Source organism: Simochromis diagramma, unplaced genomic scaffold (assembly GCF_900408965.1).
Source record: "Simochromis diagramma unplaced genomic scaffold, fSimDia1.1 OVJJ01000284.1, whole genome shotgun sequence".
In the NCBI taxonomy this organism is placed as follows: domain Eukaryota; kingdom Metazoa; phylum Chordata; class Actinopteri; order Cichliformes; family Cichlidae; genus Simochromis; species Simochromis diagramma.
The window spans coordinates 3,599,082-3,624,925 of NW_024386871.1; the positions used below are offsets into that span (position 1 = coordinate 3,599,082).

Sequence of the window (25,844 nt, forward strand, 5' to 3'; positions counted from 1 at the left end):
TGTGATTAAGTGCCTTGTAAAACATACATCTGCATTTACTAGTCAACTAGCAGAGTTAGCACTTGTGTTAATGTGTGTGCCATTGCTGCGCTGACATCAACATAGCGAAAAAGGGCAGCAGGTGGAGAGAGTGAAAGCGATGGAGAGAGAGTGCATGAATGTGCGTGGGGGTGTTCGAGCCTGCCCGCCTGCCCAGTGGCAGTCACATGAAGATGAAAGGTTTCTCTACCCAGGTGGAGGTTGCATGTTGGAGGAAGTGTTGTCTTTGTGGAGTATGTGTGTGAGTTTGTCAAACCACCTATATGAACAAAGTGACGGCTGACTGGTTTAAAGGTTGGTGGCAACTAAAAATCCTCTACACTTCTCATCTTGTGTTTTTTAAAACTTGCTTTCTGTTCAAAATTACCAGCAGCGACATCACAAATATGAACAAGAGTGCATAAAGTACATATCTGAGTGGTAGCAGACAGCTACATAGGAAGACTGCATTTTTATAGCACCAACAACACAGCACGCAGGTGCCTTCAGCTGTCCCGAGGTTAAAAGAAGAAAAGTCTCTTTTTTGAGTGTTTCATAGCGTTTGCACGCATACATGGCTGTGTCACATCTTTGATCCACTATTCTGGGCTCCTATTGCATGTCCCTTTTTGACTACCTAAAATGAGAAAGGGAGATGAGAAAGCGCAGGTGGGTTGGTGTATCTGTGGATGTGGTTTCCAGCTAGCGACACATATTGTCAAGCTAAAACTGGATACTTCCAAGTGGCCCCGTCCATGCGCAGGTGGTACTTTTCAGAGAAGGCTGAAGCCCCCAACCACCAACCACACAGCACTGCTAAAGAAGTGGGGGCTGTCTTTGTGCATGCTTGTGTGTGTGCGCACGCATGAGCTAATCTCCAATGCTGGCTAGCTGCCAGAGCACTTATCTAACTGTGATCCACAGTGCTACTCACTGTGACTCCTAATTATAGACAGAGGCACTCAAACAGACACATATACACACAGTTTCTACATGCTCTCCTGTGTACCATTCACGCTAATGAAGCACTCTCCCTGAGGAAGTATCCACACTCCTCTCTGCTCCTTAATGGAGGCCACCAAGACCACCTCCTCTTGCAGCCTACCTCTCAGCTTTCTACTCATACAGAAAGTTACCAACATGTGTACGCCATTTGTCAGACAGAAGTGGGAATGAAAAGAAAACGAATAATACAAACGCAGTGATAACTATAGAAATGCAGTGAGATGTGGAGCAAAACTGAGGGGATGATCGAAAGCTGCCATGGGGAGTGCAGGGGAAGACGGAGAACGTCTGCCAAGAAGTGGAGAAGCCAACAGATAGAGATCATGTTGAGGGAACGGACAGCGGGGGACTTGGAACTGCTTGCGAGAAGAGCAGAGAAGGAGGAGAAGAGATGGAGAACATTTGTTCTGTTTACTTATTGAGATCCAAGATGCATGATCACAATCCTTTTACAGTCCCAGAGGCTTTTCTCTTTGTCCCTCTATCTTTACATCTCCTTTCCTCTCATTGTTTCCTCATTTATCCCTCTCGGTCGTTTTCATTCCTCTCTCATTGTGCTCCTCCTCCTCCCCCATTCTGTCATGTTACAGCAGAGTGAGAATGGCACGCAGTCAAATCCTTAAATCCTTCGAGACTGGGTTAGGATACGTTAACATATGATAAGTCACTGTGCCATATGATATATTCGATAAAACCTCTGAAGGCTTTGTGCCAGTTTGTCTGGGTGAAGGCAACTTACAGTTGGGCGACATATTAAAGAAGAAAATCAAACCCTTAAACCTTACACACACTGATGTTATCTGATTGTTATGTTATCCTGTGAAGGGCATTTTGGTGCCATGTTTTGGGTACACTTGCTCCGTAGAGGGAAGTGCAAATCAATATGATGCTGTCCTGAGAGCTCACCTTTATCCTGTGACTTGTCGAGAGGCCTAGTAAAATCAATCACAGAATGCACTGAAGTCGTTCTTGGCCTTTCTTACTTTGTGTTGTTTTTTTCTCCCCTGTAGTTTGTCACCCACATAACTTCCTGTGTCTGTGCATTAAGGAGCTATTTGCAGTTTCCCAGCACAGCTTTCTTAAAAGTATTCCAAGAGCAGGAGGCAACAATACAATTAATTTAACTTGCTTTGTATGCCCCTCAAAGCTTGATGAAACATTCCCAGGCGATGCATAGTTAGTTCACTTATGTGCCTTAACTGCGCCTTCCTCTCGCGTCCTCTAAATAACTTTATCAAGGTAACACCGCTGCTACCACCACCACCTCTCTCTATACATAGTGCTGACAGAAGGGAACAAAGCAAGCAGGACGGGACAGAAGGGACTGTGGTGGCTACTGCTGTGTGCCTCTCATCCAGACTAACCCCACCTGGCCCCAGGGGCAGTGCAGGGGAGAGTGGGGGCTGACAGCAGAAGGTGTGCTTGTGTGTGGGACTGTGCATCTAAGAAAGAGGAACAGAGACAGAGAGAGTGTGCTTGTGTTTGTGTGGGAGTCTCTGATCTGTGTCCTCATGTATGGCTTTCTCCCCCCGGGCAGGGCATAACAGCACAGGGAGGCGGGCACCTAACTGGGCACAGATGGCAGCGACAGACAGACAGGGGCGGTGGTGATATAAACACGTTAATAAATAATTATCTGTACAATGACACTGGGTACAGCGGAGTTGACGGGAGGGGGAACTGCAGGACAGGAGGGGAGAAGGAGACGGGTGGGGGTGGACGTGAAGAAAATGGACAAAGAAGGATTTGAGAAGACCGGGAGAAAGAGTGACAGAGGAGGTAAAGGAAGGAGGCAGGATAAAAGGGTGCGAGAGAGGATGAAGAGTAAAGAAAACCAGGAGAATCTGTCAAGTAAAGGACAAAGGAAATGAAGAAAGAATATGAAATTACGAAGAAAAGTGATAGAAGACTAAAGTGTGTGTTTGAGTGTTTGTGTTTGAGAGCTCCAGTAAATATTAACAACGGTTGATATTGATATTTATTTAAAAATGTATAACTTAACACAGTTTGAGCAAGTGAATCTAAAGCTGCCGTTTCACTATCTAGAGATTTTAAGCCGTAGTAGCTGGAGTGCCAGAGTTTAAAAGCTAAAACCTCAAAGGCAAAATCGTTTTTAGTTTTGCGTCTATAACTCCATAAAGGAGTTATGGTGGAAAACAAAATAGAGAGATGAAAAGCCAGGTATGAATCCGTGTGAAGGAAATAAGAGGTGGAGAGAGCAGTGGGAAAGGATTCAACATCAGACAAGAAAAAGAGACAAGACGGGAGCGAGGGTAAAGACGAAGTGGGATGAAAATTGAGGAAACATGACAGAGGGGAAAAGAGGGAGTCAGTTACTCTACGTTGAAAGGCAGATGAAAGCAATACTCTGCTGTTCAGTGACAAGTCAGAGGGGAGGCTTTAGGTGGACAAAGCATCTAGTGGTGTGTGTGAGTGTGTGTTTCTTGCCCAGTGTGTGCCACATCATGCATGCAATCCTGCATGCGTGTGTCGTCCGCTGACCTATAACTGCTTTTATCTGTAATGAATGACAAGAGGGCCTCTTGGCTCTTTCTCTCCTCCTCATATGCCGTCTTCCCCTCCGTCTCGCTCTCTTTTTCTAGTACCTCTTTCGCTTCACCTCTGTCGCTTTAGTCTCCCCATCATTTTTCTCTTTTCTCTCTCCTTCCTGCACCTCCCCGCTCTCCAAGCTTTCAGCCGCAAACACCCTATCTGTGGTCACTTATTAATATATTTGAGTAGCAGGTTAACATAATTAGGGGTGTAGAGTTTGACTGCAGAAGGCTCGTGGGTGGATGCCGGTGCTCCTGCTGGCTCTCATCGACATTAGATAAGTTCTAAAAGGTCGAGACCAAATTAACATTTTAACTTTGGGCGTCAAGATGCAATCCTCCCTTTCCTTCCTTGACTTCTTAGCTCCTTGCTCATTTCCATTTTTCTCTTTTAGCTACAGGAAGTCACATTTTGCATATATAGTGTTTCCTATAATAGATGATACAGTCACAGCCAGTGCATTGACAGTCACAGCCACGGCGCATTACTGTATTGTAAGTTAGCTATATGCCATATTTTTATTTCCCATGTTGCTTTCTACAGCCCTCTTAGCATTCACTTTGAATTCATCATTAATTCATAACATCTCTCATCCTCATTGGCTATTCTTCAGCTCGAAACGATCAAAGAAACAAGGATTGTCGGGAAATGGCCGCATATGTAGCGAGTCTCCAACTTGAGATACAATTGTATCTATGTCTTTTACGTTATGCCAGCTCTTCCAGCTGGTAGATAATCAGTACATGTTAAAGGGCATTTGGCTTTCTTGCACATAGGTGTATTGAAAAGGGCACACTTTTATTTGGTGTTTAAAGCTAAAAGGAGCCTCGGCTTCCCCGCTAGAAAAAAACAGAGAAATTGCAACAGTTTGTGTTCACACACACACAGAAGCAATGTCAAGTAAGAGGGACGGTGTCCCACATGAGAGTTACTTGCTTTCAAATGACAGGGAATATAATCTTGTCTGACAAAAAGCTATGTTTTCAGTATCAGACGTTTGTTATCTTTAAAGTAAAGTATAAAGGTTTTAGCTTTCTCTGTTGAGCAAGACAGCAGCTGCAGTCTGTTTGGCGTTCCAACACTTGCAATGGATCACAGCCCTAACCCAGTTCTGCAGGTATAAAAATACCCATAGAAGCCAGTACAGTGTTTTTTTCCCATGTTTTTTTTTTTCTTTTTAAATTCGTTCATCCACTTTTCATCTTCATGCTCTTAGGGTTGTAAGCGCTGATCATTTCTAAAAATTTCCCTTCATTAATATTTTTTGTGTTGATATTTGTTGTTGACAAACCAACTTAGGCAGACATGTTTCCGTCTATTTTTAACATAACGCTTGGCAGTATGTTTTGGCATGGTATAGCCACGTTCGAGCCCAGGCGCCGTGATTTTTGCGCCAGCAGTGTACAGCACGACAAAACTGATAAAGAAAATATTGGCTACTGTACCATTTGCAAGTTTAAAATACTGATAAAAACAGCCTTCACCTATAGAATAGGTTGCGAGGGCATTTTCTTAAATCCTAATTTAAACTGGCACCTTCATTCCTTATCCCCTTGTCCTCTTCTTTGATCCTCCTCTCATCTTCCTCCATTCGCCACTGTCCCTTTTCCAGACCTCCTACTGTCTTGGCATCCTCTTCAGGTGCTGCTGCCTTTCATGGTTCCTCTATCTCTGTGTGTCTACCTCCCTTTTCATTCCCCCCCCCCTTCATTTTTAGGCCCTCATTACTTCTACTGACACAGTTTTCTTATCTTATGGTGCATTTTGAATGAGTGTTTGTCGTGTGAACGTGCTGTGTGCTTGCATGTTTTCTTGGTGGATGTGTTGTTGTGTATTGTAGAAAAAGGCTGCAGGTTTGCATCTGCTAAGGCCAGCTTTATTGCAGTTGTGAGAGCATATATGTTTATTTATGGACTCATGTGTTGCTTTGATGGACCTTTGGTGTTATCTTGCTTTACTACACTTTAATATCAGTGCATAATCTACATGTAAAGGAGCTGATCTGATCTGATCCTCAGTACATGGAGAGGACAGTAATATTCAGCTTTGCACTGGGACCACATTCACACATGCTGTTTCCTATCCCCTCACGCTCATCTCTGTTTCTTCTCCGTGCACCTCCCTGCCTACGTTCATTCGTGTTCTTGCATTCATTTGTGTGTATCCCATGTTCATATTCAACTACATTCGTCTCACTACACCATGTCTTTTGTGTCTTCTCTTATGTTGTCCATCCATACGCGTCTACCTCCATTTGTCCGGAAGCAGTAAGCAGCATGGTATGACGGAGGAATGCAACAGGTATGGGTGCGTGAGTTGGGTGACACCACAATCCTGGGTCTGAAAATTGCTTTGCCCCAATACTATTTGTTTTTATTGCATTCCAGCTATAAATTCAAGATTTTATACCACATCTGTTGTGAAGGGCACCAACATATAAAAAAAAGACATGAAATCTATGTGGATATCTCACTCCTTTTTTTTTATCTTTCCATTATTTTTTGTAATTGATTGATCTCATCTGGCAGGCCACAGACTATGTAATGGTCTGTTCGCCCTCTAGGCAGAGATAAGCTCACAACTGGCCCAGGTTTGTGTGTGCCATCTGCCATCTATCCATCATTTCTCTAACCGTTCATTGCTTAGCCTGTTTCTCTCTCCAATCAAGACAGCTGAACATTTGATTTACCTTCGTTATAGTAAATGTGACCTCATGGGTGTACTCCAAAGCCTTCTAATTCTATGTAGGTCTCAGTGCTCTCAAGTGGCTCTCTTAGCCCTGCCAAGTCTCCTCTCCACCTCCACTCTCAAAGATGGAAATCAAATTCCATCTGTTAGTCTAACAGCATCTGTGAGAATTCAGGAAAAGAGGGGAAAAAAAGAAGACAATGATTGATTGTAGCAGGACGACCACTTCAGACTGCTGAGACATTATTTTCACTATTCATTGACTTGAGATCAATTTAACAGGATAGTTTCTAACTGTAACACAATAAAAGAAGTAACTTCTTTAATTTCGCATGATGATTTCTGGCATAATTTTCTCTTTGACAAGCTCTGTACTAATATGAGCAAATTAAAAGATATCTCTCTCCAGCTTGAAAAGATTTACAGGACAATTTATTAACTCAGACACCACTTTCATTACCCATCTCTCATAATGGCATGTGAGAATGATGATTTGATAATCCTATTATGTCAAGTTTGATGTCCCTAAAATAGCCATAAAATTCAACATTCATTATCTCCTTTTCTTGTTTAATCAGCCTTTTTAAAAAAAATTTTTGTTGTACACTCAACATGATTCTTGTTTGAGCTATAAAAAAATCAATCAGTTTGACTTACTATTGATTTGCATGCCCAAACTACCTGTCGCCAAGTAATTTATGCCGAGGGAAGCTACCGGTTGGCCATTTTGATTGATGGCTGGTGATTTGCATAGCTGTGATTGCACTGCAATTTTTGACTGACTTAAGTGTCAAGACTCATCTCAAATCAAATTTGTCACATAATCGAACTGCGTTATACACATCGCACAGCATGTATATGCTTATTTGATATACCTGAAGGCACAAATGAATCATAGGAATGAAGTTTTGTTCCTGTGGAAGTGGACATGGATGTCTTTGTTTTCCTTGGATTCTCCTTCCATCTATTGTTTTGGCCTAAGATGCTTTGTTTTTAGTGTAGATCCCTGTTTAAACAGAGGTACATTATAAAAGGTCAGTCTGTGGCTTTTATACAAAAGCAACGCTGACATCTAACTAAATATTTCTTCTCTGTATTTGTGTGTCGTCTATTAGATCCAGAGGTATTTGTGATGATATTTTCATCAGCTCACAGAGACAGTGTTCAGCAATGAGCCTAGGCAGATAACAGTGTCCTCTCTGTGCATTACCCTGTATTGGACAAAATAGTCAGAGTTAGTCTGATGTGATTTTTAAATTGGACAGTACGGACAAGGCTGAGCAAATGGTCTAATGAAGAGAAAACGCGGAGGCTTGTTAGCGTAATCAGTTTGGAGCTGACTGAATCGGCCTCTGAAAGAAATTCAGTATTTCACCACTGAGTGGAAGGCCACGACGCTCAGTTTGTCTCTAGTGTTTTATCAGGGGAGAAGTTAACATTTTGTCTGCCCTTTTCTAATGATGTGACATGTTTTTCCACAGCTGATGATTTCAAGAGGTGTTTCTGTCTGACTGTGATAAATATGAAACATTAACAGAACAGTGTTTAGCGTCAAGCACAAAAACAATGGTAGGCAGCTTGGAGACCTTAAAGCTAGTTATTCTCCCTTTGAAAGTGGAGTGGGGTCCTTCATTTCCTTCCTTTAGTGGTTCACAGGGAGGCAAAAACGAAGAGGCCAGCTGTGTGAAGTTGAGAGCGCGGTGGCCCTTGGAGCCCTCCAATTCCCATGTCTCTTCACCTTCCCCTGCCCCGTTCTCCAGAGTTCACTGGCTGATTGATTTGTTTTGGACAGGCAGTATTTTGGACATTAAAAATTGATTAACTGATCTGTAGTAGTGGTAGTAGAAGCAGAAGATCGGTAGCTTTAAAAAGATAATTCCCATGACTGAGTATTAAAAAGTGGATATGAACACGCGCGGTTATGCTACACAAATCTGTATTTGAGGAAGAGTGGTGATGAGAGCTTTTGTGAACAGCTGGTATGTCTCAGCACATGGGAATCTCAATGGGGAAAAGACATGAGAGCACAACAGGAAGCTACTTAAATTCTCCTTGAAACTAACCAAGCACTTCCTTTAGCTACCGTACTCTTTCATGGGCATGAGGGGATTCACACTGTGCTTCAGCCTCAGGTAAACGCTCTATTTCTTTGCGTAATTTATGGACAGCTGAGTGGTAAAAATCCTTTCCAGCATTTCATGTGTGACTTAACGTATGGCACGATATCTGTGTTTTTAACCAATAATGACTTTTAAAAAAAACAGTAGCCTATGGAAAAACTTTGATAACATCACGTAACAGTCTGTGTGTGTTTTGTGAGGTTATGTGTTCCTGATGTAATACAATGTGTTCTTGCTCGTAGCATGACGCAGACAAATATGTTAAATATTATCCATTTGTATGCGTCCTCACCCCGTCTATTGTGCACGCTTGCTCATTCCTTCATTATCATGGTAGAGCAGGTCTTTATTAATGAAGGGACATCTGTTTCATTAAAGCAGAAAGATCCCTGGGAGAGGGAGGGATGGAAGCGGTCTAAAGAGGAGCACATGCTGAGAGCCAGAATGAGACAGGACCAGACATGCAGAGATGCTTTGTGGTTACAGGGGCTTTGAGGCTGAGTAAAGTGGAAATAAAAGGCAACCTGAAATAGAAATGTAAGAAAAAAAAATTAGGAAGAGATGTCAGACCCTTAGGCAGGAATGCTCCTACTGAGACTGAATGAGTCCAGCTTTTACACCCATATACATACTTCTACAGATCGCATCAGGTATCATCGTAAAAACACGAATTAACTCAGAAATACATGTAACTAGAACTAATGCTGGGCCTGGAGGTTGCAGGCTGATGCTGGTCACAAAGACTGCACTGCACCAAAAACCTCATTGATTGTAGTTTGCATGGAACACGCCGACACTTGATAACTACTCGCTAAAACCCTTAGTGTCTGTTGGAACTTCCCCTTAAAATGTGTCTGTTTCACTGTTACCAAACACCTTTTATTCTGCTTACCGCTCTGTGGTTAGTAAGTGATTGTTTGCAGACAAGTTGGCATCTTCCATGCAGATTGGGGGTGACCACATAAATCTGCTAGTGATCAAAGCATTCACGAGAAGGTTTTTGGTACAGCACAGTTCTTGTGACTGAGTTCACCCAGTAACAGCCAAGAATTCCCCAGTTAGTTATTGGAGAATACATATTTTTTGCTAGCGACCAGTGGTTGCCAGGGGTTCCTGGAGCCACTAAGGGGTGGCTGTAGCTCAGGTGGTAGAGCAGGTCATCTGCTAATCAGAATGATGGTGGTTCGGTCCCTGGCTGCTCCAGGCTGCAAGATGCTAACCCAAAGAAAAAAACAGTTAGAGGTCAAGCACTCACAAACGCTTCAATAAAAGATGGAATTTAAGTGGTAAATAATATTTGAGGTACATAAAGTGCAGGCAGCCAAAAGACGTGGTGTGTAAGGACAATGTAAGTCCTATTGCTTTAATTATCTGTGTCAGGCGTAATATATCTCACCAAATGATAACACAACACATATCTTCTTTTTCAAAGAGAAGTAATAAACTAATGTGAGAAATAAACAGTTTCAATGTGTGAGTATGCGACCACAGGTCCACAGCCAAAGGCAAACAATTCTTCTTTGTCTCTTGAATTTACATTTGTTAAGACACCAAAAGTCTGCTCACTATTTTTAATGTTTATAATGGCGCATGGCTTTCTTTTCTCCACTTTGTTACTGTATAGCCACTATTTGGAAATAAGATACATATAAATATGTGCGTAAACTGCTGAAATGTGTGTTATGTGTGGTTGTATCGGTATACTTTCAAAATATAACGTTTGCTCATATAGAATATAGTATGATTGCATATATTGGATATTTATCTAATATAACATCATATTGTAGCTGAAAATGACAGGAGATACAGTTATAGAGAACAGAAATTTAACTTTAAATTTAACTAGCTAGAAAACCAGTTTACCTAATAGAGTTTATTCTTCTCAGAGTGATAAACGTTCAATAATCTTTCAGTGACTTTGTGTTCATGTGCATAATTAAAATAGCCACAGATGTTCACCATAGGAAGTATTGCTCCACCTTATATCCGCATACCTGGCTTTTGAGTAATAGTCATTCTTGGAGCAACCATTTAGCTCATGGCTACTCTTTAGGGAAGGTTAAATCAAATGCGTTTACTCTGGCATCACGACTCCACACTGCTTTCACAGAACAGATGAGGTGACATCTTCTATGTCATTTATATGAACATGTCTCCTGTAGCAGCACTACCTTCATGTAAAAACAGCAAACACATTTCCAAGGTAGGCTATGTGGCCTGGCGTACAGTTTGTATGCTGATGTTAACACCAGTGGAGGTTTGGAACTTACTCAACAGTCAGTGGCTCCACTCTGGAACTGATTCGCCTTGCTTCCTAAATACTGCCGCTCTCCAATAATAACTACTTATAGCAATAAATTTCACAGATTGATATGTTTCAGTGGTGGTGTCAAACTTTTGTCATGTTCATGTTATTGTGACACATGTTTTTACCTTCCTGACAGATTAGGCTTTACTTTGACTTTTACCTTTAAATATTCAAATTTGGACCCTGGCAGCAGTCTAATAATGAGTTTGATTAGTTTTGTAGATTTTAGGTTGTAATGTTTGTATAGTATATATATTTTAAAACAACTCAGTCACCAAAATAACTGCACCAACTGAAAAACACAAAGACAATTTGCACTTTTAATGATAAAAAAAAAAGATAAAGCTCATACTTGTTGCACATAAATAGGTTCAGAGCAACTCCCATTGCCTAGCAGAGAGTGTGTTATATTTGCTTTTTATTTGATCGAGTAAAATGGAATTGAACTGGTGGTCGACAACTTCAGATCTAGTGTCGTCTTAAAACTGAAAGAATAAAACATTAGACGTTTGTGGACTGGTCATGAAATAGTAAAGTTAAATTGCATGTTGTTTTCTCACAATGGGGCGATTTATGTGTGTGGTGCCAGGTAAAGCATAAAAGGGTGAGAACGGTCCAAAAAACTAGTGTAAGTGTTACCAAGTGGGAGGTTGTTAGAAGAGAAACAAACAGACACAAACTGAAAGAGAGAATTTAAAATAAGTGAAAACGGGGGCAACATGTGCAGTGTTGAGGTCAGATATGGCAACAGCGGTATTACACACATGCACACACAGTCAATAGCCAAGGTCAGATCGAGTCACAGTAGGATCACAAAGTCCCTGCAGAGGACCAGGTTAGAACTGACAACTATAATTAGCCTAATTAGTGCAACAAAACCATCATCACAGTGGGTAATGACCTGGGCAGGCCAGCGAGGGTGATGGATGGAAGGATAGATGGATGAGGCAGAGAAAGAGAAACAGGTAGATAAAGAGTATTAATTAGGGTAAGACTAAGGGGAACAATGGGTGAATTAGTGAGAGCATGATGGAGAGACAGATAGACCGCATTTACAATATATATAAGAAAGGCCTTAGAGGTATGGGTGTCAGACAGGTTCACTGTTAGACACCCTTACTCAGTCTCGAATAGCCTGTTGTGCTGCCTCAGATTTTGTTCAGTTTTAAGCACAACACTCAGTATGCATTCAAATCACTGTCTGCGTTTGCAAGTCTCTAATCTCAAACTAGCCACACTTGCTAGATCTGAACGGATTAGCCAGTTAATCCAACAGCAAATGCGCTAACAGCTAGCTGTAACAGTAGCCATTTAAGACAAATGCTAATATTGTCTGGTTCTACCTTTTTCAGCTGAGCTTTTTTCTACAGTTTTCTTGATATTTTTCCAGCCAAGCAATTAATTTAATAAATGATGCAACAGTTACTGGGTTATGCCAGTGTGATGAAAAATGAAATTGAAAGAAAGTTTGAAGTTAAAAACAAGTGTCTATTTATATGATGATCTAACATGTTAGAACTGAAGAAGCTTCTTGGATGAGAAGTGGAACATCTTCACGAAACGTAAAGAAGTCGCTTTCTTTCCAAGCTCCTTAGGCTAACTTGTTAGTTGGTTTTAAAGAAATTGTGTCAGCAGTGTTTTAAGTGCAAAAATCAACCACAAATGCAGCACCTTTATAAATAGTCTTAAGCCAAATTTGCAACTACTCAAACTGCACCGTGAAGTCAAGTGACTCACTCGCCCCCAGCCTGACTTCATATGGAATTAAATTTGATAGAACTAAAGAACATGAAAGAACATGACATGTGAGTGAAAGACTGTGACACGCAGACACAAGGGAGAAGAAATGGCGGAATAGAAGGAATTGTGAAATAGAGTGCAAGAACAAGAGATGGAGAAAAGGAAGAGCCATAAGTTTTTACACAGGACATAAACGTACATCATTTAATAAATGGTCGGTGCAGCCGCATGTGCCAGCTGACCTTTAACTGATGTAAAGGCACATTCACTGCATGTATTACCATCTAGGGTCCTTTCATATTAAGTCTGAAGTGGAAGCTCACTGACTGAATTAAAACTGTCACAAGTAGGAACTGATGATTTGATGCTTCAACAAAGTTGATGCAAATGTTGTTTTTCTTTCATGGGGAGATGCATGCAAATAATGTATGCATATTTACAACATCTGACAAATAACATTAAAATGATGCTTTTTTTCTCTCTTGCTTAAATCTAAGAGGGGTCTAAAAAAGAGTTGTAAACTAATCCTTGAACAGGCAGTTGCTTCAGTTAAAGAAGTGATGTCAAGCTGCTCTGCATCGCTCTCTGAAAATGCAACATGAAGTCTGTTAGTCATTCTTCTTAGTCGCTTTTAAACTTTTTTTCTTTTTTTCTCATGGGGGAGGATTTAGGTGGGTGGATGGATTAACTATATAATATTGGTGCAGCTTTGCTTAAGATAAGTAAGCCAGCTATGCTGGACTATGTGTGACTAATGGAAAAGTAGAGAATAAAATATATATATATTTTAGGTATGCATTAAGTTTGTAGTTGAGTATTGTGGCTTTAGGGTCAAAGTTAGTAACATTCAAATTGACACATTCAGAATTTCTGTCAATTTTCTGCAAACTGACCGTTGGCATTGTAAATATTCACTTTTTTCTTTATTACAGAAGTTAGCCAGTGTATCTTACTAGCCAGCTCTTAACTGTGTTTTTATGCACGAACAGATGAAAAGCTGTAAAAGTAAAAAAAAAATAACCAGGCAAATATTAAATATTATTAATTAAACACTGCCCTTATCTTTGTTTGTCCACATTTATGCCACAGTCACCTTGGTAGCTTAAACTTTATTGGAATCGTCACAGAACAAAAACCATCCAGCTCTGCCTTCTAGCTTGCTGTGTAGCTGATAGACAATAGTTGATGCTCTGCCAAAACTTTCCAGGGTTCCCAGAGTTCACTGGACTTTATATACTATTTTGCATTACGTCGCCATGGTTATTATATACAGACCTGTCCACACATCAGGAAGTCTATTTTAAAAGTCGTGTTGATCCGTCTGAGTCACCTAATAATTTTCTAATGAGTGTTATACGTGGTGTGACCTTGTCTATCGAGTTCATTGAGTCTTTTTTCTTTTCATGCAGTAACTTTGATGCAAATCAGTATAATAAAGCAACGAGGGAGACTTGCCTAATAGGGGAGGTGAGACACTTCTGCTTAAATGATTGAGAAAACTATGAGAGGTGATGAATAAAAAATCTTGCTGTGCTAATCTTTCCCAGTCAGAATTCCTAAAATAGTCACTATGGCCTTAAAAAATGTATTCCTCTGTAGCATATATCCATTTACAGCTTCATATTGCCATGTGGAAAGATGGCTGCTTTTAAATTTGCATGATTTGGGATTTATTTGCGTGACTCAAAATGATGAAATTTTTTACCACAATGAGTCAGTTCTCTGTGTTTTAGATCGGCTGCTGTCGGTCTCTGGTCATTAAGCTCAAATGGGCCTCAACAGCTTTAATGAGTTTTTCATTGTTCCATAATGGACAAAGAAAAATGCAAAAGGTCAGCTCATCACTGCTATTGTTATTAAAAAAGCAGCTCCTAGATAGCTGCCCTTTAAAAAGCTATACTACTATGTCATCATCATACTATGCCTGAATTAGCAACCAACGTAATACTGAGAAATAGTATACCTCACATTCCAGCTTTGATAAATTCAAAAGTGTATATGTTCATTGAAATAATGGTGAATATGGCGAGCAAATATTTGATTTGTTAGGATGCATTTTATTCTATTTAAAGCAAAGCCTGTATTTGCTAATAAGTAAAAAATGGACCCCTGCAGAAGTGCATCCAGATATTTTAGGTTTAGCTTTAACTGCATGTATTGCAGACAGCGAGGCGTGTGTGTGTGTGTGATACATCAGCAGCATCTGATTATCTTTAGGATAACTGGACACATGTGACTTTCCGATGCATTTTATGTTTTACCGTAGAGTTTTCCAAAGATGGCCGTGACTCCTCGTGTCTGACACATTCATTGACTTTTAGCGTGGGGGTGCATTTATTCGAAATAAAATACAGTAGCAATGGAGGTAATTTAACAGTTTGTCAGGAAGGAAGAGGATTTAGGACATTTCTTTAGAAGGAGCTGGAGAATTGGGACATAGATAGAATATCTCAGAGTTGCCATGGGTACCAACAGAGAGGAAACAGGAGTCCCCGCAGTGTAAGCATACAGTGCTTGTAAAATTCTCCAAGGCATTTAACCTGAAGGCCGTCAGGAACACTTCCTCCAGTAGGCACTGCAATGTGCAACAATACAGATAATGATAGGAGCCACTGAATGTACTGTTACATCACTTCACAGTTTCCCGAATGAGTCAGTGTTAATTGGACGTGTTTACTTAAAATGTTAGCCCTGATAGTTTCATTGTGCACTGCTAGATTTTCGCCCAATTTTTGTTACCTTAATGAGGAATAAACTAGAAAATTGCTTGAATTCATTAATCCGCATTTTGAGGAATTTGTCGTTAATTGTTGGAAGCAGGCTTATTTAGAAAGCCAGGAAAGGGTGATGCAGCAATGTAATTTGTGTGTAACCATGTTAAATGCTTTGAGGTCAAGATGTCCTTTGTCCATCCTTTAAATCAGCATCAGTAATGGTATCAGTACACATGAAGGCGTGACTGATGGCTGTATCACATCATTGTGAGTCAAGTGTATCGTGGAATAGCCCAAACAAGTGAAAAGCAGCGAGTAGCCATCCACAACTGTGAGGTTGAACGGGCAGATTCAGACCCTCGTGGTCATTTAGAGTGTCTTTGACTTAAAAGGGTAGCGTTTGTTCATTGAGCAAAAAAGGAGCAAAATGTGTTGAACTTTTCCTAAAAATAAACTTTGGAAAAGTCTAGTTAGAAAATATGGGATTGTGCCCTTGAGAAATTTTGGTTTTCTATCTACATCTACAAACTATTTAGTGAAGAATTTAGGCCAATATTTAGACTAAAATGAGAATGCAATGATTTGCAAGTCTTTTTAACCCTATATTTCATTAAACCAGTCCAAAGAAAACAAGAGATATACATTCACTGGTTGCTTCATTAGGTATACCTGTTTAAATGCTGTATAAAACAAATATCTAATGAGCCAATCACACAGCAGCAGCTTCCTGCATGTAGGCTTTTATCAAGATGACCTGCTAAAGTTCAAATCAGGTCTCAAAATGACAGAGAAAGGTGACTGAACATGTCGTGTTTGATGGTGTCAAAACGGAATACTCAGACCAGTGGTCTGTAACTGGTCTGTAACTGCTGATCTGCTGGGATTTCCCCACACAACCATATCAAGGGTTTAAAGGGAACGGTCTGGAAAAGAGAAAAAATCCATTGAGTGAAAAATGCAGAGGAGAATAGCCAGACTGAAACTGAGGCGACCATTTCCACAGACTCATCAAAATTGTAAAACAGAAAAGTATTGAGAAGTTGCCTGGGCTCAATTTCTGCTCCGCCATTCAGTTGATAGATTCAGAATTTGACTTAATCCTGACAACATGGCTTCTATCGACAGTTCAAGGTGGTGGTGTAATGTATTGTCGTGTTTTAGTGAGTTCACTGTACCCCAATGCTATGCACAGTCACCAGATCTCAGTCTAATACGAGATCTTTGGGATATGGTGGAGTTGGACATCGTCTGTGACACTGCCATTTGTATATAGACCAAAATCTCTGAGGAAAGCTTGCCACAAAAGATTAGGGCATTTCTGAAGGCAACACGGGGTCCAACACAGTACTAGTAAGGTGTAGATAATGAAGTGGCCGGTGTGTGTATTCTAATTTTATTTATATTTTCTACATAGAGTCTCTACAGTGCATTATATCAATGTTATACGGTACAGTGTAACGCTTTATCACTTTACGCCATTTTTACTTTCATACTACCTGAAGAATATTTCAAAGCAGTCTTTTACTGATCATCAAAGGAAGGTAGAAAGAAATACAGAGTTGAATGACTCATAGGCAGAAAGAGAAATTGATGGTCTATGTAATGGAGAGACAGAAGAAATGATGACTGACAATGAGAAACTGACAGACGTGGTATGATACAGCAAAATGGAAGCTGTCATCCCTGTAACATGGACTCATAAAAAAGGTCCGACACATTGATGGCACACACACACTTATTATTATGGGCATAAAAGTAGGCAGATGGCCTATATGTGGAAGACGGATAGGTGTTTCATTTTTAAAAAGGACAAATACTTATCAATTAATTATCTTATGTTTTCTATTTGTTTTTCTCATTGACTTAACTTGTATATTTTTGTCTGTGAAGCTTCTCAGTCATCCATTTCATCGTAGTCAAAGGAGCTTGCAAAGAAAAGCGTCTGGACTTCTTTAAGTTGCTTGAAGACGTTTCACCTCTCATCCGAGAAGCTTCTTCAGTTCTAAGGTCAAATGGTGGGGAGTCCCAGATTTAAACCTAGTGGGAGTATCCCCCCACAGACGGGCAAAAGGACCTGGCCCCACCTTATCATTTCGCATGATAAGGTGGGGCCAGGTTTCACAATGAGCTCACCCGAAACCCTGGCTGATTGGGACCCACACCCAGTTTCACACCTTGGCTCAGGCGATTAGAGGATCATCAGGGGGTCCTTTTGTCCCTCTGTGGGGGGATACTCCCACTAGGTTTAAATCTGGGACTCTCCACCATTTGACCTTAGAACTAAAGAAGCTTCTCGGATGAGAGGTGAAACGTCTCAAGCAACTGAAAGACGTCCAGACGCTTTTCTTTGCAAGCTCCTTTGACTTGTATATTTTTTGTTTCCACAACATAAAGACTCTTTTATTTTTTAATGTTTTTTTTGTTAAAGCCTATAATTACACTCCCTGTGATTAAGTTGTGTAAACAATAACATAGAAAAAAGTCCAAAGGGGATGAATACTTCTTTTTTTAGGAACCGTGTCTGTTCGTGTGTGTATGCCTGCCCAGAAATGCTTGTGAAATTCAGCAGCTGAGATGAAAGGTCATTTGCCTTTGAAGAGAGGCCCATATCAGATATCTTCACTTCTCTGCTTTCCTTTTGTCATTTAAAAAGAAATTTGGCTTTATATATATATATATATATATATATATATATATATATATATATATATATATATATCTATATATATTATTTTATTTATTTATTTATTTTTCTTACTTTAGAAGAATATTGCCTTGTGTGTCATTGTCCTGGTGCATGTTGTACTGGTGCAAATGTTATTTTTTACATACATACTTCACTTCCAAAGTTTAAGATAGCTAAACTATAATTATTCAAGTGCTGTATTGTTATTGAAATATAGATACATGCGCTAAGACAAGTAACCAAGTTTATATTTCCCTAAAGAGTTGTAAAGAACACAAAAATGATTGGAATAATTATTCAGCTTTATTTCATCCAACAGATGATATATAGACATGCCCAAGAGTTACATTCAATAACATTAAAAATGTGGGAAAACAAAAACTATATTTTCCCACGTTAGTCCTTGCAATAAGGTAAATGAATGATGGAAACATCTCAGTGAGGCTTGAGACCAACATCAAATATCTTTATTGATAAGAAGAGAAAAACGTTTGCAGAACGCTCTTCATCGCATCGCTCTACGAATGCCCGTGTGCACAGCTATACAGTCAAATACGCATGGGGACGCACACTGGCACACAATAAACCATGATCCAAGCTATTAAAAAAGCAATTAGTTCCTGGCTTCATACGTGAGAATCAAGTAGATTATAGAATGAGAGGTCTGCAGAGGATGGTGAAGGAGAGAGGGGAAAATATAGCCTCTACACCTTTGAGCTGTGAAGATTGTGCCGCTATATGTGGAAAGAAGAGGAAGATAATAAAAACAGGAGGCTGTGTTATTGGAAAGGACAGAGATATAAGATATTTAGTTAATCCATATATAAAATACATAGAGGAATGGAAATGGACTGTTATTGCTAAATAGAGTCAGATCCAGTTTTCCGAACTGGAAGCTTTTTATAGACAAACAATAAAGGACAAGTTATTTGTATTTCGTGCTTTTCACATGTTGATCATAACTGCCTTGCAGCATAAAATTAAGGTCACATTTCTTCTTTCTGGTGGCCAAAGGACAATTTAGATATGCTTAAATTGTTAAAAGACTGAATTGATCATGTAGTAGTAAATTTAATTAAATCAACATTTAGTGGATGTAGTGAATAAGATATAATGACAGCGTTTAGATCATTTGTCACCTGCAAGCACATCTACCTCTACAGTGCCTGTAATGTGGGAGGAGAAGTTGTTATTCATTTATCCATTTTTACCCTTCATTTTTCTTTTCTTTTTTTAAATACAGGGTTCATGGAGTCTAATTAGATGTAATTACATTTCTATTATCGTTCAATAAGTGCCAAACACTTTTGGGATTACAAAAAAAGTTGCTACCTGGAAGCACTCTTTTCAGTGATTATGTCTCTCCACATTCGGTTCTGTCTATTTTTACTCTGAATTCTAATAGAAGCAGGTAGCAGAGCAGTTTGGTTATAACAGAAACATGTGTAAATGGAACATAAGGAATTATTTATTGTAGTATTTTTATGGTAATTATGACTTCCATAAATTTTCACGTCACTTTGAAGTTATTAGGCTGAGGGAAATCGGTGCAAATGTAAAAACATCAGCCGCTATTACCTCATTAGGATCAGTTTTCCCCTTTGATGTTACCCTGTACCATTTACAATCCAAATACTGAAATTATACTATTATTCTCTTGACAGGTTTTCATATTTTTTACCAGACTATTGCTATATTGGCAAATATTTTCTAGCTTTATTAATAAATAAATTGTCATCATTAATAACAAGCTAATACCTGGTTATTACTGTGTAATTACTTGGTAATGCTTAATGAAAAGGTAATAATTAAGTAGTTACTACTTTATTAATCTAATTATCATTGTTTTACTACTATTTTTACGATATTACCAAGCTGAATGTAAGCCAGATAAGAAGGTTCAGTTAGTATTAACTCTGAATTTGCACTGTACATTTTTACATATATCTAAAATACGAGTAAAGCCAGTAAGAGTGAAGCTCACCTAAGACACAAACTGAAAATCCCAGTTGTGCAAAAAAAAAAAAGTCCAAGCAGTAATGCAGTATAGAACAACCAGACATATTTCAAATATCTTAATATCACTGTCTGCAAATATCTCTCAAAAGTACATCAAAAATGTTTATTAAATAGTTTCTGTTGCATAAAGTGCATACATTTTTTGGGGCAAACTATTTTCTGCCAAATCTTCATCTGGGAAAAATTCTCATCTTTTAGAGAAAACCCTGCTCAGCACAGTCACACACACCACACACCTGTCAGCCACAGAAATTTACCGCCTTTCTGATGCTAGCAACTTTTTGGTCTCTAGCCTGTGGCAATAATTCTGTTTGGATTGTAAACCTAGTGGATTTTTGTCAGATGTTTAATCATTTACAAACATGCTAAAAGTGAGTCTGTCTAAAGTATTGTCTAAACCTTAATAATTAATGAACGGACACAGTTTGACATCAAGAAACCTCAGAAAGTAAACACAGATGGATAAATCAAATCTGTTTTTTCCAAGTGAATTGGGAAGTTTTAAAAATTTAAGAAAACAAAAGAACTGAAACAATGAAATTTTTTGACTTCAGCATGAACAGCATGAACGTCAGCACCGTGCCTCACCTCAATTGTTTGTTTTAATGATAATTAATTTGTTCTTTAGGAGATTTGATGATGAAAGTTGCTTTAACTGTGTCTCTTTTTAGACTATTTTGCAGACACATATGCAGTGCTGATGTAGACTTGTATGAATCCATAGTGTGTTCTTTATCCATCCATCCATCCATCCATCTGTCTTCTATAAAGCTGGAGCCTTTCCCAGGTGTCACTTGGCTAGAGGCATGTTACACTCTGGACAGGTCACCAGTCCATCACAGGGCTAAGGGTCAGTTTTTCTTTGTCCCATGTTTGGATAGTGGGAACAAGCCGGCGTACCAGGAGAAAAAACCCAGGACCTCTCAAATCAAAGAACTTTCAAACATTTATATAAAGTAGAATGTCAGGTGAAAGCTTTTCTCTTGGAGAAACGATAAAAAATGTTACCTTGGCAACTTTTAGATACCTCACTTTATACATTTTACATAATACTGTCAAAAAAACTTTTATTTTTTTGTTACAGTCTCTTCTTCCACTTTTCTCCTGTTCCCTACCCACACATCCCTGCATTGGTAGGGAAAATAAATGAAAATTGCTAATGGTAATTAGCATTTTCTACAATAGCAACTTGGCTCTAGCACTGTGAGACAGTTACATCGACTTTACTCAGAGAATGAACTGTAAAAACCAGGCCAACATTAGGCCAATGTTATCTCCGAGCAATTATATCTAAACATATGGTCATAAATTCATTTGTTATGTTTCTTTCTCAGAGCATCGCACCCCCATGTAGCACACTGAAAGCCATTAATGACTCCTGCTTACTCATAGTTGTCTCCTGTGAGCATATTTAATCATGCATAAGTGGCAGGAGGATAGAGATTAAACATGATAACACATAGGCTGAGACATGTAAAGGGTCTAGATATTGCTTACCCAGAGAATCAGAATGCGATTTGAACTATGAGCTAGTGTCTATGCCCACCTTATTGCTATTACCCAGAAAACTTGGTTGAAACCCAGACGCTCTCTCCTTGGATGCCAAAAACCCGACTGTTAATGGATGGATGTCGATGGTTAGACAGTCTCCTACAAAGTGAGAAATATAGATCATACTTTTGCAAAGTAGGAATTACGAGCATTTGTCTTTGTTTAAAAAAAGAAAAGACAAATAATATTTCAGCTTTAATCTTGGAACTATTTTTCAGCAATGACTAGATGTCAAGTAAAGACCGCCAGGCGATGGTTTTTCAATGTCAAAACATTTGCTGGATGTGAACCAAGGACGTGTCTGCTGTTTGATGTATTCCCTCTTTCTCTTGATGTTAGACAATTGTGCAATTTTGTTTCCAAACAGCGTGTATGTTTGTGGCACCACAACTTTAAATTTGCCGTTTTAGGTTGTACAACAATCTGTCGTCAGATGATACATGACCGTTCTGCGCAAGAGTGTGCGCGCGCATGTGTTTGTGTTTCTCACTGACACATGTCGCTGTGAAGTCAAATGACTAGAAGGTGCAGGGGTTCGTTGAACACAGGCAGGGCAATGAGATCACACACGCAACTACAGCGTACAGTAGAGAGAGCATATTAAATCAAGTGCACATTCAGTGTCGCGCTGGCTCAAACACACATCAAGATGTTTCACATGCTTACACACATGCCAGAAAAAATAAAAGCGCACTCACTCTGAGCACAGGGTGGTCTAACCGGGCCTCCGGTGATTCAGGACAGATTCGGGACACTTCGGGTTCATTAGTCAGACCAAAGTAGGACAGATACCTTTAGAACTTAACTCTCCTCTGTTCTTCTCTCTTTTCTTCTTCCTCCCTCCTACTCATTCTCTCCTCCTCTCTTTTACACTCTTCTGTTTTGTCTCTTTCTTCCTTTGACCTCCCACTTTTTTCTTCTCTTTCTCCCCTCATGTGTATGATCTTTTCCCCTTCTTTTTTCAAAGTTTCCTTTTCATCTGCTGGAAACATAGGGCCATCTGTAGCAGCTCCAGCCCTCTCTTTGTTCTCTCCAGCTCCATCCCCCTCTGATAACTCTCTCACTTCACTCTTTTTCCTTCTCAGTCTGTGAGATACACTAGTGGACGCATATACAAGCCCTGAGTTTGATCTGAGACAATTTGCTGCAACATTAATGAAAGCATAAACTCACATGAATATTGATGAGCTATTCTTTTGCAATCTGCACATTCCGGATGGCCTGAAGGCAAAATTGTAAGACACAGCCACGCGTACACCCTCACACGCACACACACACATACACAAACCCACAAAGATGGAATATTTCACTGACAAATGTTGCAAATTAATATTTAGTGACATGGAATGTAAAGTTGTCAGGGTTTCTCATGTCTTCCAACTCTAAGTAAGGCCATTCTGTCTACTTTAACACACATACACTCTTTTTAGTTGTAACCACACACACATACGATAGCTACAGTTTGTGTTGTATTCGCACATAGCTGTCGTCTTTTTTTGTCCTTTAATGTCCCCTCCTTGTGTTTCCTGTTCTTTGTGTTGATTTTATTTGTCTGAAAGATCCATTCATCTGAAGAATCGTATTCAGTGAAAAGTTAGGTGTTAGTGTCAGCTGTAGTGTTTTTGACCGCTTTTTCAGCTTTATTTGATAGATACAGTGAACAGAGGACAGACGGTGACAGACATGCAGCAAAGGGCCGCGGGTTGGACTCGAACCTGGGCTGGCTGCTCTCTGTACGGCATGTAGTCGCCTGCTCAACACACTGAGCTAAACCGGCACCCTGCTGTAGTGTTTGTAATATAAAAAAAATTAAGTGAACAATGGTGCTGTTAATTGTGATTAATTGCTTCTTTTGTCTTCAAATTTTGTACATCTAAAATCATACAGTTAGCAACCTGTAGCGACCTGACCAGTCACTCAGCAACCTGCTGCTTAAAGCAAGGTGCTATAGAGAAAAATGTATATCCCATAACCGGTTGGCAAGTGTTTGCTATACCAAAATCATTGACATTGCCTTGAGTCCCCACCTTCAAAGTAAAGTTTGCTCATTTTGAAACATGTTGGTCACAGAGGTAAGGTATAACTTTTACTTGGAAATTGATGGTGATCTGCTAGCAACCAAAGCAATCAGAAGGAGATCTTTAGTGCAGCCCTGTCTTTGTCATTTAGTTCACTTTGAGACAGCCATAAATTACTTGTTGACACAAGTAGTTGCTGACATATCTGTGTGACTGAAACCAAATGTAGATTTAAAGATTTATATCTTCTATTATCCCTAAATCTAATAATGTTTTACCCTGAATGTGCAGTGGGTTTTTTTTTGACAGTGCAGCTAATTTAATACTGAATCAATGTTGAGTTTCAGTTTATGATTTCCACCTGGAATTAGTTCAAAACTGTGACTAAATGTTATGTAAAAGACTGATGTTAGATAGAAGGTGGCATCCAGTCCGTGTGTTATCTGAAGTTAGTTTGCAGTTTGGTGTTGGAGTTTGGAGGTTATAACCTTCATGGCCTGTCTGCATTGATAAGAACATAACTAATAACAGGCTAAAGCTCTAGAAGTAGAGATAGCCAAGACAAAGATCAGGATGTGTTCTGCCCTGCAAGCAAGACTGGAGCATAATGCACTGCAAGCTAGCTTAATGCAGGTGTTGCTCTTTTTTGTCATTGGTCCAAGAACCCTACACAACTTGTATTTGTATCAGCTTTACCCAGAAGTAATAAAAAGAACTGCTGCATTATTAGCCCCCCCCCCACACCACCACCACCACAACTACAATGCTCAATTAATGTGTGATTTATTTTTTTATTTTATTATTTATTTTGTTTTACGGCACAAAGACACTCCATCTCCAATTTGTGTCTTGTGACTCGTTTCTTTTTTGTAATTCTCTCTCTTCCATTTTATTCTAGGTACGCTCACACGGCTGTTTGTTTTCTTTTTTAATTATTCACGCACACATGATATTTGACAATTGATGTTTTGTGAAGCGTGCTTATTGACTTTCTTGCTTAAAATTAGATGAAAAAGATCAATACCACTTTCATGTCTGTTTGCTCACATAAGCGGCCCACCTGCTTCCCAGCACCTTTAAATCTCACTAATTAACTCATTTTGTCATGTTTGTTTAATCTGAACAAAAAGCAAAGAGCAAAAGTGGCACGGCGGGGTTTTAAACGGGACTTTTTCTGATGATGCAGTGATGTTTTCACCATTAGGTTGCCAAGGCAGCGGCACATTTTCTGAAAATGCAGAGCTGTTACCTGAATATTGACCATTTTAATCTGGGCTTTATTATGTTTGTGTTCATATGTATACAGACAACCGTAAGTGATGGAAGTTTCATTACATAGTTAATTTGGTGCTTGTCAAAGAAATAAGTAGAAAGAAGGGTGCTCCATCAAACAACTGTGGCTGTGTGAATGTTTCCTTTCTGTGTGTGTGTGTGTGTGTGTGTGTGTGTGTGTGTGTGTGTGTGTGTGTGTTCTTCTATTTGATGGCAGTTGCAAATGTGGGAAATTGTCTTTCTGTGCTGCAGGCTGTTTTAGCCTTCACATATCAAACTTTTAAAGCCTTTTTAAAACTCCAGGGCAGTCTCATCAAAAATCAAATATGGGTCTAATTTGTTTTCATAAAAGATTACAGAATTCAAACTCTAGTTGTAGACCGAGAAAGTGAAAGTGTTTACACACAGCCTGTAGTTAATAACTTCATAAACCGAGAGGCAGTCCACCTCAGTTAAAATGTAATTTTAGCCCTGTCCTCATAACTTCAGGGGAATCTAACGACCTTTCAGAAACACTGTTGTTCAAACTTTGCTCGATTGTGTGTTTGTGTATGTCAGTCGGTGTCTCTGTGCGTGCCTCCGGTTCTCTTTCCTCAGCGCTTTTTGAGAATACAATGAGGATAATTAATCACAGAATGAATCTCTGTCCTTTCATTCCTTTGTTCTTTTTCTTACACCAGTAATGTTGTATTCATGCACAGCCATTCCCTTTCAAGTCCTCTATTGTCCTCTGCTTGTGTCGTCCCTCTGCCTCTTTCCTCATTCTGTGTTCTCTTTGCTGCTCTTTCTCCTTATGTTTAATAAGTAAGGAGAGACATACAGTGTTGGATTTGAGGCCCTCAGGTACTCAGGGAGATATGACAAGACCTTTTTCTGATGCACGAACCGGCAAACATACTTAGCCTCCACAGCGCAGACTCACAATTGCACAAATCAAATGCAGAACTTTCACGATTAATACATGAACACCAGGAGTCACTGAAGGCCACATGTGTTTTTCTTCTCTCAGTCGTCTCCCCTCACTTTTTCTTTGTATCCACTGAGATATTTGATATGCGATAATAAACTGATTAACCATCCAGCTGTCAGCTTCCTTCAGTTTTGCACATATTTCTAAAATATAGCTCTGTTTCCATTTTCTTTTCAAATAAG

General features: G+C 39.5%; 1 protein-coding gene across 7 annotated transcripts in view; it reads left to right on the forward strand.

Annotated features, from left to right (window-relative positions):
• The window catches only part of ccser1 (coiled-coil serine-rich protein 1), a 122,602-nt gene that overhangs the window by 85,326 nt on the left and 11,432 nt on the right, over positions 1 to 25,844 (forward strand). For 2 of the 7 annotated variants that reach the window (XM_040031707.1, XM_040031710.1), the window contains one exon: positions 5,845 to 5,877. The exons of 2 other annotated variants lie outside the window; for them this stretch is intronic. In XM_040031707.1, coding sequence (XP_039887641.1) covers positions 5,845 to 5,861 — 17 coding nt within the window. In that variant the 3' untranslated portion in view covers positions 5,862 to 5,877. Of the gene's footprint in view, positions 1 to 5,841; positions 10,563 to 25,844 lie in introns of those variants that run through there. 3 more of the 7 variants (XM_040031708.1, XM_040031711.1, XM_040031709.1) reach the window with 2 other exon arrangements.